Raw genomic sequence first — 11,039 nt, 5'->3', positions numbered from 1 at the left:
ACACACACACACACACACACAGAGGCAGTTTATCTCTGCAGCTGCTTCCTCTTGTCGGGGCGGTCATTTCCAGCTTGGCAACACAACTAATGTAATCAGCAAATTAAGAGGACAAACAGAAGGGAGCGTTCATTTCCTCTGCCTCCCTCACCGTACGTCTTCGTCTCAGAAACCGCGCTTTAGACGGGTCAGAAAGCGCTTCTGAGATTGATCCCGTTTCAGATTAGAAAATGTGATTTATGGCTGAAAACGTCCAGATTATCTTGTAATTTGAAGGGACAGRTTAACTCTCAGCAACTACCGTGATAAAATTACCTCCATAATCGTTTTTGTGTAGCTGTTGTGGATCAGTARTGATTTACTTTGAGGGTTTGGTTAAAATGCATCCAGTGCTTTGAGATATTTTGCTAACAGAATGGTGCAGAAACAAACTCTGTCGGCACGCAAAGTTTCTCAAACTGGGCCTCGATTAAACGAGCTTCTCCCTAAATATTTGTCTCATTTCGTCCRTCCGGCAGCCGAGGTGTACATCGGCATGTCGAAGCCCGCAGAGGCCACGGCGTGCACGCAGGAGGCGGCCAACCTCTTCCCCACGTCGCACAACGTCCTGTACATGAGGGGCCAGATCGCAGAGCTGAAGGGCAACATGAGCGAGGCCAAGCGCTGGTACGAGGAGGCCCTGTCCATCAACCCCACCCACGTCAAGACCATGCAGAGGCTGGTGAGTCCGCAATTCACGGCCCCCGTGAGGCGTTTTGTGTAATTACCCAGAATCCTCTGGGACGGCGGATGATAACGGCTCTGCTTCACTGCAGAAATAAAGCGATCCACTGTCTCATTTGATCCTCGCAGCTGCTGATGACGTCATTACGCCTGAAACGTTCAGCCTGGATGTCGCTGACAAACAGAAATATCTCATGATTCGTACATTTGTGCTAAAACTGTATTTTTTAACAAAAACACTGAGTTTAATGCAACATTTGCTTTACCAACATGGTTTAATTGCAAATCCTTAGTCTTTTTTCACATTTTTTAGACTGGTTTGGGAAGAAACTCGACTGAAAATGAACCTAAAGATAAAACAAGTGATATTTTATTGATTGGAACGAGTATTATGTGAATGCGTTGTAATAAAACGTGTTGTTTGTGGGTCTGAACAGGGTCTGATTCTGCACCAGTTGCAGCGCTACAGTCTGTCTGAGAAAGTCCTGAGGGATGCCGTGCAGGTCAACAGGTAGGCGTCTTATGTCCTCACGTCCATTTTCTGCTATTCGTCTTTTTTTTTTTTTTACATTTTTTATTTCATTGGGGGGGTAGTCATGTTTGTCATGCTCAATCAGCTGTTGGTATTTCCCCCCCTTTTTAAGCTTGGCACATATTTTATCCTCTGTTATTGTTGTTGTTGTTGTTGTTTTTATTATTATCAACTAATTGCTTTTTATAAATTTTGTTGGGCAGAAGTGTCTTTGTGACACTTTGATAGCCTCAAGTTAAATGGATTTTCTGTAGGGGTGCAACGATACAGAAAATTCACAATTCGGTTTGCTACTTTAGTCTCACGGTTCAAATTTTTTTTCGATACAAAAAAGTGATATTTCCATGTCCTTTTTAGCTTGTAATTTATTTAAATTAATTATGAACATTTGTTTAACCTCGAAACTCCAGTTTTTAAATTAAATGTTGCTGAAACTGCAAAGTTTCTCAGTGGATCTGTGCTCCACAATGCAGCCTAGGTGGAGAGGTCGAGCACAGATCCACTGATCCTTCAACACAGAGCATCTTCAAAAGACAAGCTGATAAAATAAATGTAAAAAATCTGTATTGTTCAATACATAGTGTGTATTGAACCTAAAGCACTATATTGAACGGTTGCACCCCTATTTTTCTGTCGACAACATTTTGATCCTTTTAAGCCAGGATGATCAGAGTCAAGTAGTTGTAACACACTGAAAACTGATCAGCTATAAGGACTACAAAGCAGCTAAAAATCCATAAGACGGTAATCTTGAGTCGTTTCTTTGGCTTCTGGTGGTCCTAAACGCACCCTCTCCTCCTCCGGCAGCACGGCTCACGACGTGTGGAACAGTCTGGGCGAAGTGCTGCAGGCTCAGGGAAATGCCGCCGCCGCCACCGAGTGTTTCCTCACTGCCTTGGAGCTGGAGGCCAGCAGCCCTGTCCTGCCTTTTACCATCATCCCCCGAGCGCTATGAGACGCTCACACACACCTGCACACACACACCTGCACAGCCGTTCCTCTCACTGTAAATATATTTCCCTCCTCTGTGTGTTCGTGCTGGAGTCTGTGCATGCACCTCCGTGTCCATGTGCCAACGTGTTTACCGTGTTTGTGTAAATATGTTTTGTCGTTACATTCGGTAACTTTTTGTTTACATCTTTTGGTCCAAAGAGACACACGAATATTTGATTTAAAAAAAAAGGCTGATTATTGGCAGGAAAACGGTTTTTATTTCCTTTTAACGAGCCAAATATCTGTTACTGAAACACGTTTATTTGTTGCTGTTCTGTTACCGTACGGCGGACGGAGACGGAGCCCTGCGCTCGGTCGGTAAATGCCAAAAATCTGGGTGCGTTCACGCAGAAAATCTGATTTATATGTTTGGTATTCATTGCAGTTTCCTGTCAGCTGTTTTCCATAGAAACAAACACGTAATAGTTGGTATTTATTTACAAATTTAACTCACAACACAGTCGATATGAGAAATATATTTTTTTAAACAAGACTTTGCAATGAGTTCCTTTAAACTGAAACTAACTTTGATTCACGTGCAGCTTTTTTTTGTTTGTTGTATTTGAGTTTTAATCTGAAAACTCCAGCTGTAAAAAGTTAAATTAACAGAAAAGTTCAGTTGAATCTGTTGCTTCTTTTTCCAAATCAAACATTCTGTGTGAACGCATCCAGCATTTGTGTCTTTGCATCCTATTTTTTTTTTACTTGATTATAAGAAACAGAGTTGTTATATCTGACTGTCCCTCATGTTTCATTCTTTGAGAGTAAATTATAAATCTATTTTCTGAGGTTGATTCTGTCCGATCAATCAGTGAGTCCTTGTTGCTGTAAATCAACGACTGACACTAGAATATTAAAGGAAATTATAATTAAAACGACTCTGGTGTGATATTTAACCGTCCTCTGAGGATGAGGAAGACTTYGGTGAGCCCGTCTGGTATTTCCTGTGACCTTCAGGTGTGGGGGGAGCGRTGGTGTGCGTTACGCTCTCAGGTGAGCGTCTGTCGGCGCTCTGAGGCGTCCGCCTTTGTCTCCGAGGTTTACGGCTGACAGGTTCAGACCGTAGCGTCAGGAGGCCACGGCCCCCCCACCTGTACACAGGTCTCTGCTGGTCTCTCAGGTGTCACCGACAGGTAATCTCTCAGAAAGGTCAGCTGTGGGACTCGCAGGTAAACTGAACACACCTTTAGTTTAGACTTGTTGGTTCTAAACACGTTTGTCGTCCTACTAGCTGGTTTTGAAACTACTCAGAATCCTGTGAAGCGCCACACTGATCCTGATGAAGACGAATCAAAGCACMTCTCTGGACCCGCTCATGAAACCAGGATCATCCAGATGTCAAAATGTAGCTGAAATAGCAGGAATCTGAAAATGTGCCATGGTCACTTTGACTAAATAAGACTCATAATCTATATGAAGACACTTCCGACTGTAACATAACCAGAGTGTGATACATCAAAACACCTCCCACTCTCCAGCTTTGCCCTCATCCTGTCCAGATTCCCCTCTTCACATTTTCAGCACAAATCCAGATTTACTGAATCACTCCATGAAGTTTATTTTAGCTTTTTTTTTTAAAAAAAAAGGTTAAAACGTTAGAGCTCCTGCACTTTTCTTTTGACAGTTATAGAATTTAGGAGGAAAAGAAATAAAAACCCACGGTTTTCTGCTGCCCATTTCTCCAAAAACCCATCCTGACCGGGCTTCTGTTGCCTAGCAACCGCCTCATCCACAGACGTTCTTGGCGATCTGGAAGGTACCTTTTTTTTTTAACGACACCCCCGGAAAACAGATGGATTAACTGCACAATCACAGCTGAGTTTGTTGAAATATATACATTAAAGCCATCAGGTTACACACACACACTTTTCTGATGTCACTTTAAAGAGGACACCCCCCCCCCCACACACACACACACACACGCACGACAAAGACAAAACTCATCTTTAGTACATGACATTTTATTGGAAAAACAAAATGCAAAGACTAGCATGGAATGCAGATTAACCGAACGAGAACAGCCTGAACTGGACCGGGCCGGGCCTCGCTGCACCCACACACACACACACACACGCACGACAAAGACAAAACTCATCTTTAGTACATGACATTTTATTGGAAAAACAAAATGCAAAGACTAGCATGGAATGCAGATTAACCGAACGAGAACAGCCTGAACTGGACCGGGCCGGGCCTCGCTGCCCCCACACACACACACACACACGCACACGCACGACAAAGACAAAACTCATCTTTAGTACATGACATTTTATTGGAAAAACAAAATGTAAAGACAAGCATGTACAACTTGGAATGCAGATCAACCGAACGAGAACAGCCTGAACTGGACCGGGCCGGGCCTCGCTGCACCCACACACACACACACACACAGCCAAACTCACACACAAAACACAAGGTAGAAATGCTGCAAAGCTCCGAGCCCGTCCTCCCTTAAACCTGAATCACACACCCCCGTGGAGTCATACATGCACAGCCTTCGAGGCAATATACTGGGCAGGATTTAGAGGTTTGATTTTATCTTTTTTAAATAGTTTGTAAAAGCCTAAATTAACACGTGTACTGGTAGGTGCGTGGGTGTGTCGATACTGATATTGCCTCAAACTGTACCTGTATATAATCATCTTTAAAGCCCACCCAGACCGTCCAATTGTCTAAGACGTAACTGCTGCCGAAGGGGCTCCTCACCCTCAAAAAAGGTAAACACACAAAGGTTTAAAGTGATTAACCTGACATGCCAAAAAATAATAATAATCCAAAATTCTTTATTTCGTTTTTTTTTATCGTCTTTCTAAAAACAAACAAACAAAAAAAAAAAACCCACCCATTGTCGCCAACTTTGTGAGCAAACATCCCGCCCCTTTCCAAGTCTGTAGGCYGAACCGTCCCCCCACCTCCCCCCAAAAAAACAAAAACTACTTTCTGTCACTGGGATCTCAACAGAAACTCTAACGTTTGCATGCATGGAGAACAGGGGGGAAATTAAACAAAGTCAGAGAAGAAAGAGGCAGCTGACCGGCCCAAGTGATCATCGTGACGTCAGGCAGATGGAACCAGAAGAGCACGCGTCAGACGTCTGCGCAGGTGCAGCTCGTCTAACAAGCTGAGATCTGATTGGGCGGCTTGGCGCCGGAGGGAGGGAGGGAATACAAGCCAGAACATGCAGATTAACTCTTTTTTTTTCGTCTTTTACCTTTTTTGAGCTTGTTAATATGGACAAATTTTCAGTTTTCCAACATTCAGTTTAAATTGTCTATACAGAACAGCATGAATAAATGTAGATTTTTGCAATAAGAGGTAAGTGAAACATTTGACTGATTTGCTGTGAGCTCAGTTCATTTGGCGGTCATCATCTGAACAAACTCTGTGGAGGGAAAAAAATAAAGAAAAAATCAGATGTGACCATGATTTTATACAACTGGGAGTGTTTTTAGGTGTGATGAGACRGTCGCAGGTACCTTCGTAGTTGACCTGTCCGTCTCCGTCGATGTCTGCTTCCCTGATCATCTCGTCTACTTCTTCGTCCGTCAGCTTCTCGCCCAGGTTTGTCATCACGTGACGCAGCTCGGCTGCGCTGATGTATCCGTTACCGTCCTGAACAAAACAGACAGCAGGTGAGTTTATAACAAGTGTCTCCTCTCAAGCGTGGAGACAAATATAACAAACTATTTACAATCACATCCAAACCCACCTTATCAAAGACTCTGAAGGCCTCCCTGATCTCCTCCTCGCTGTCCGTGTCCTTCATCTTCCTCGCCATCATCGTCAAGAACTCGGGGAAGTCGATGGTTCCGTTGCCTGGTGGAGATGATTAAACGTGAATATGTTTATTTATTGAAATTAAATTCATCTCTCTGCGCTTCAAAAAGAGCTGCATCCTACCATCGGCATCCACCTCGTTGATCATGTCCTGGAGTTCAGCTTCGGTCGGGTTCTGACCCAGTGACCTCATGACGGTGCCCAGCTCCTTGGTGGTGATGGTACCATCTCCRTCTTTATCGAACAGGGAGAAGGCCTCCTTGAATTCTGAAGAAACGGAAACACAAGGGGATGAAGACGACAAAAAACAGACAGGAAAACTAAATGTGTCTGATGTTGGCCTGTCACAATAACCAATTTTGCTGGGTGATAAATTGTCTCAGAAATAATTGCGATAATTATGAAGTTAAAAAAAAAAGATCCCATGGTTTGCCACGGTGCCCTGAGGGCGTCGCCAACTGAAAGGAGTCAAACTGAAGATGCTCTTTTAGCCACACGCCTGTTCACGGGGCTTTCATGCTACAGAGGTTAGACACCATGCAGCTGGCAACACCAAGGAGTGGAAAAGAGCRAAACAAGAAAACAAACAAGCAGGCAAATGAAAACATCTCATTTAAATTTATCGTGGGATAAATTGATTTATTATCACGACAGGCCTAGATATGTACAAGATTATGACAAAACGTTGCAGTTTAATGAACTTACCGGCAATCTGCTCTTCTGTTAGTTGGTCAGCCTATAAGACAAAACATTTATTAGACGAATGCTTTTAAACTGATTTAAAAAGTGTTGAAGGTTTGAAATATTAATGAGCACACTTCAATCAACGTCACGTTGTGGTCAAGTGATTTTAAAGGTTCATCTAAAAACTTTGACAGCAGAAAACTTTTAAAAAGTGTTAAACCATAAAAGCTCCAGCAAACTAAACCTTTAAGATTCTTTGTGCACAACCTTCAAATCTTCAAAGTGAATATCTGTGAGGTCTGCCACCAGTTTTACAGCCTTTGGTTCTGGTTTTTTAACCACTCTGGCTCCAACTCCTCTCCCATCCAGCCTCAACGCTCCCGCTCCTCTGCGCTGTTTCAAGTCTGCACCTCTGCCTCCAGAACCCCCACCAGCTGCTCCCGTTTTCACGCTGAGCCCATCCAGCGCCCCGCGGACCATCACCAAGCCTTCAGCCAGACACTCGGCACGCTTGTTGTTCTGCATGCCCTGCCTCTTGACCTCCGACAGCTCCGCTTTGGTCCGCTGCAGGCAGCTCCGCAGGTCCTGCATCTCTCGGACCAGGTTGTCCGTGCGGCTGGACGAGGTGTCCATTAGCATCTGCAGGAAGGCCCTGTAGTTCCTCTCCTGCTGCTGGATCAGCTCCATGAAATAATGCTCCTGGTCGTCCAAGAGGTTGTAGACGGTGGAGAGGCTCACCGTTTCATCCTCTGCCGGGTACGCGGGGACTTTCTCGGGCAGCATGACGAGGGAACAATGGCAGGAGGGGCAGAAATTGTGGGTTAAAGAGGGAGGGAGGAGATTATAAAAATAATGGCCCGACATCTATCAGTTCAGCTCAACGGACAAATTACAAAAAGAGATGAAGAGGAACAAAATCACCTCTCTGAATGGTCACATCACTAAATAAAAATAGCAATTCAGTGGATGTTTTTAATGCTCCTGAACCTGCAGACCGTTATGGACGTCTGAATGTTGATGAGGTGACTGGATAATTGCCAGACTTGTCCTTCAATTCGTCGGCTGATAGATGACAAGAGCTTCTCACAATCCCAGCAGATTGGACCGATCTGACAGGTGGACGTCTCTCGTCCACGAGATGGGTGACAAGTTGATGGGACAGATGGTCCTTCGGCTGACGTTGCCACAGTTACCCGTCAATCTATCCGTCTCTTTAAAAGTCCGACCGTCTTTCTCCCACGACCAGACACCGTTCCTCCTCCTCTGCACCTGACACTGAGGAGATCCCCACCGTCTGTCCCTCCATATCACCGAGCGGACGCCTACGATCGAGACTGAGCGGCACATTAAATGACGAAAGTGTCCACCTCCTGCAGCAACTCAATAGATAAAAAGCATTTTATGAGCGTGTGTGTGCAGAGGGCAGGAGGCCAGGTTGGGAGGTGGTCAGACAAACATTTCAGGAAATTAATTTGATGTGTGTGAAAGTAACAGTGTCCACACCAGGAGAGAGGAAGGGGGAGGTCATGGAGGCTCTGCGTGCATCTACATGTATGTGCTAATCTGCAGGCTGTCAGGTCGCGGCTACGGTTGCAGCTCCCGGGGAGGATCGGGTCTCTGGTCGCCCCTTGCCTCCTACACAGCATCATGGGTCACATCAAATGGATGAAAAACCCTCGACAGAAGTGCCGACAGTTTTAGCGTCTGCAGGCAAGGTGCTAATTACAGCTGAATTTCACCTCACAGGCCCAGGTTTCAGCTGAAGTCAATATTCCCATGAAAACTAATAATTCATGTGATCAACGCGATCTCAGTCCAGAAGAATGCAAACACACCTTTCCAGCTGATGTGTAAGTGATAAGACAAGWCTTTTTAAAGAGACTTAAACAAGCCCAGAGCAGTCTTTATGCTTTTTAACAAGAAGCCATTTTTTCCACATTATTATCAGATGCACGGCAACTTAATTGTTCATAATTTAGAGTTTTAATGTTTGGACCCTCTTTAACCAAGTTTCATCTCAGCATCTTCCTGTTCTTTTGAATTTCTATTGGCTCAACGGGTTAAACTGTTTTAAAAAAAGTGAACTTTTACAACTCATTTTACAGAATTACTTCTACCGAGAAGAAACAGTGATTTTAAATTAAAATCATTYAACTTTTGACCCACAAACTGGTCCATAAACAACACAAATACTACTTTTTTAAAAAAGCTGTTTTTTAAATATATTTTGTAATAATTATGAACAGGTTATTTTTAATAGGGTGTCCACACAACAACTTTGTGAACCACTGAAGCCAAAGTTGTATTTTAATAGCCGGGACGCCATTTTATAGTCAACAAATTACCACGACAGTGACGGACTATTCTTTTAACTGCAACACTATTAAATTTTATTGGCTTCATAGGTCATTGAGAAGAGCTTATTCAGGAGCAAACATACAGATTAAGAAGCTGAATAAGGTCTTATGACATGGGTTAAATATTTATATTTTGAGTTGCAAAGTGGAGATACGTTGCCTTGAAGGGACCATTAGGAAACCCAGCATGTTATTTTTTTTTTTTACAGTTGGGATCAACAAACCAGTTGTTTGACATTTGGTAACATTACCAGCCTCTCTGTTGATGCTGGTGAGCTCTGACTGCACACAACTAATAAAASCAGCACGGCACATAAACATCTATTACTAATTAAATTAGGGAGGGCAAGAGAAATCATTCAAGTACTTGTACAGCAAAGATAAGGAGTAACAGCTGATGGACAGAAATTGTCTGTGGTGGCTGGCCTGGTGATGGCTATCAAGCTGCCAACTCCTCTAAAATGTAGTTTTGATTTTCTTTTCGGCAGCRTACAGATCAGACTGGTTGCAGCAACCAAAAAAAAAAATGGAATGTGGAATAAGAATCACAAATCGTACGAYTTGGCTTACAGAACAAGTCTTTCTGCTTCAAACTATCGTGAATAAAATCTTGAATGACACGTCGAGAATGAGAAATAAAAGAGTTTCTCTGGAGTAAATCATTTTTACTTGTAAAACTGATTACATAATTATTAGTAAAGCTTGATTGTGGCAGAGATGGTTTCACAATGTTAAATGAATGGGAACATTTGAGAATTATGCAAAAACATTTTCACACATTCAATGATGTGCTTCATGTAGGACGGGGTTTTATTTGTTTAATTGTGGATTTATAATTAGTTTTTTGTTAAACCAGACTTGAAGCTAGAGTCACACAGGGAGTGGCAACATTTCCACTAGTTTACTTGTTCAAAAACATTATCTAACAACTTGTTAGATTATAATCAATGTAACTAAGGTGATAAGCCTAGTTTGTCTAAATTATATGACATGGTGTCCATTAACTATTACAGCAGTTACCGTCCAACCATAGACTTTGACCAACTGCAATTATGGAACAGCGATACTTTATAAAACAAAAAAAATAAGGGTAAAATAAGCCATGAGTTTACTATAGCTTTAATGAAATCCAAACCTCACTACAAAGACAACTGCATTCCTGAAACTACAACTAGTCAAGCAGAAAAACAGAAACAAAAACCTGCTCCGGTTTAATAAAAAAAGGGGAAAAAAAATCATTCATTCAGGGTGTAGTATTAGCCGCGAAGCTAACAGCAGAGAACCGCCATAACGTCCTCCACATAAAAAAAAAAAAAAAAAACGCTTCTATTTTACCGCATTCGCCACATTCAGCCGAGCCAACCGGGGGGGCTGTGATCTACGGCGATTCGGTTAATGGTTAGCGCTCTTCCCGCCGCAGCGTCAACGTTCGCCCGCATATTTAGCGGGTTTGAATCCACGGTCCGCCCCGCTTCTACTGCTGCTGCCTAGGTCGGTGCAATGAACCGGGTTGCTTTCATCAACGATCCTCCAGCAACTTAAAGCACTTAGCTCACATTAGCGGCGACAGGACGTCGATAAAAGCCCTGCACGTAACAGATTATTAATAACAGAATTAATAAAAAATACTCACCATGTCTGTGTGAGCTGGAAGGACTCGACTGCCTGCGGTGGAGCAGAGAGGAAATGGACGGCTGCCACTGAACAGAGCGAGCTGAGGGCGGGAGCGAGGCGAACCACCGCTGTACGATTCAATGTATCCCTCCGCACTGTGTGGGGCATTTCCATTTGTCGCTCTCTTTTAACAGATAGTATAAATCTGAATTTATTAGTGATAAAATAAAATAAACTGACACAAATTCTCTTCAAGATAAATAAAATATAAACATCAATGTATCTAGGTTCTTCAGCAGTGATGTTTTGTTTTAAAGAGGACTTCAAGCATGTTTATTTAATGTTGTTCAGTCTTAATT

General features: G+C 43.1%; 2 protein-coding genes across 2 annotated transcripts in view; one reads left to right on the top strand and one right to left on the bottom strand.

The window, feature by feature from the left end:
- Nucleotides 1-3,123, top strand: part of LOC106527469 (tetratricopeptide repeat protein 7B) — a gene marked incomplete at its 5' end in the record, with an annotated part of 7,933 nt that extends 4,810 nt beyond the window's left edge. Inside the window, 3 exon segments of the mRNA XM_014022362.1 lie at nucleotides 519-721; nucleotides 1,161-1,234; nucleotides 2,063-3,123. Coding sequence (XP_013877816.1) covers nucleotides 519-721; nucleotides 1,161-1,234; nucleotides 2,063-2,210 — 425 coding nt within the window.
- A 1,376-nt stretch (nucleotides 3,124-4,499) lies between these two features.
- LOC106527471 (calmodulin) lies at nucleotides 4,500-10,797 on the bottom strand (the record flags this gene model as incomplete). Its single annotated transcript, XM_014022366.1, is given in 6 exon segments — nucleotides 4,500-5,630; nucleotides 5,725-5,860; nucleotides 5,958-6,064; nucleotides 6,149-6,292; nucleotides 6,731-6,761; nucleotides 10,700-10,797. Coding segments are annotated over 6 exon segments (450 nt in total). The 3' UTR covers nucleotides 4,500-5,601.
- Nucleotides 10,798-11,039: the final 242 nt, after the last annotated feature.

Source organism: Austrofundulus limnaeus, unplaced genomic scaffold (genome assembly GCF_001266775.1).
Source record: "Austrofundulus limnaeus strain Quisiro unplaced genomic scaffold, Austrofundulus_limnaeus-1.0 Scaffold327, whole genome shotgun sequence".
Lineage (NCBI taxonomy): Eukaryota > Metazoa > Chordata > Actinopteri > Cyprinodontiformes > Rivulidae > Austrofundulus > Austrofundulus limnaeus.
Note: the sequence above shows the minus strand (reverse complement) of the source record. Positions and strands in the feature narration are given on the sequence as shown.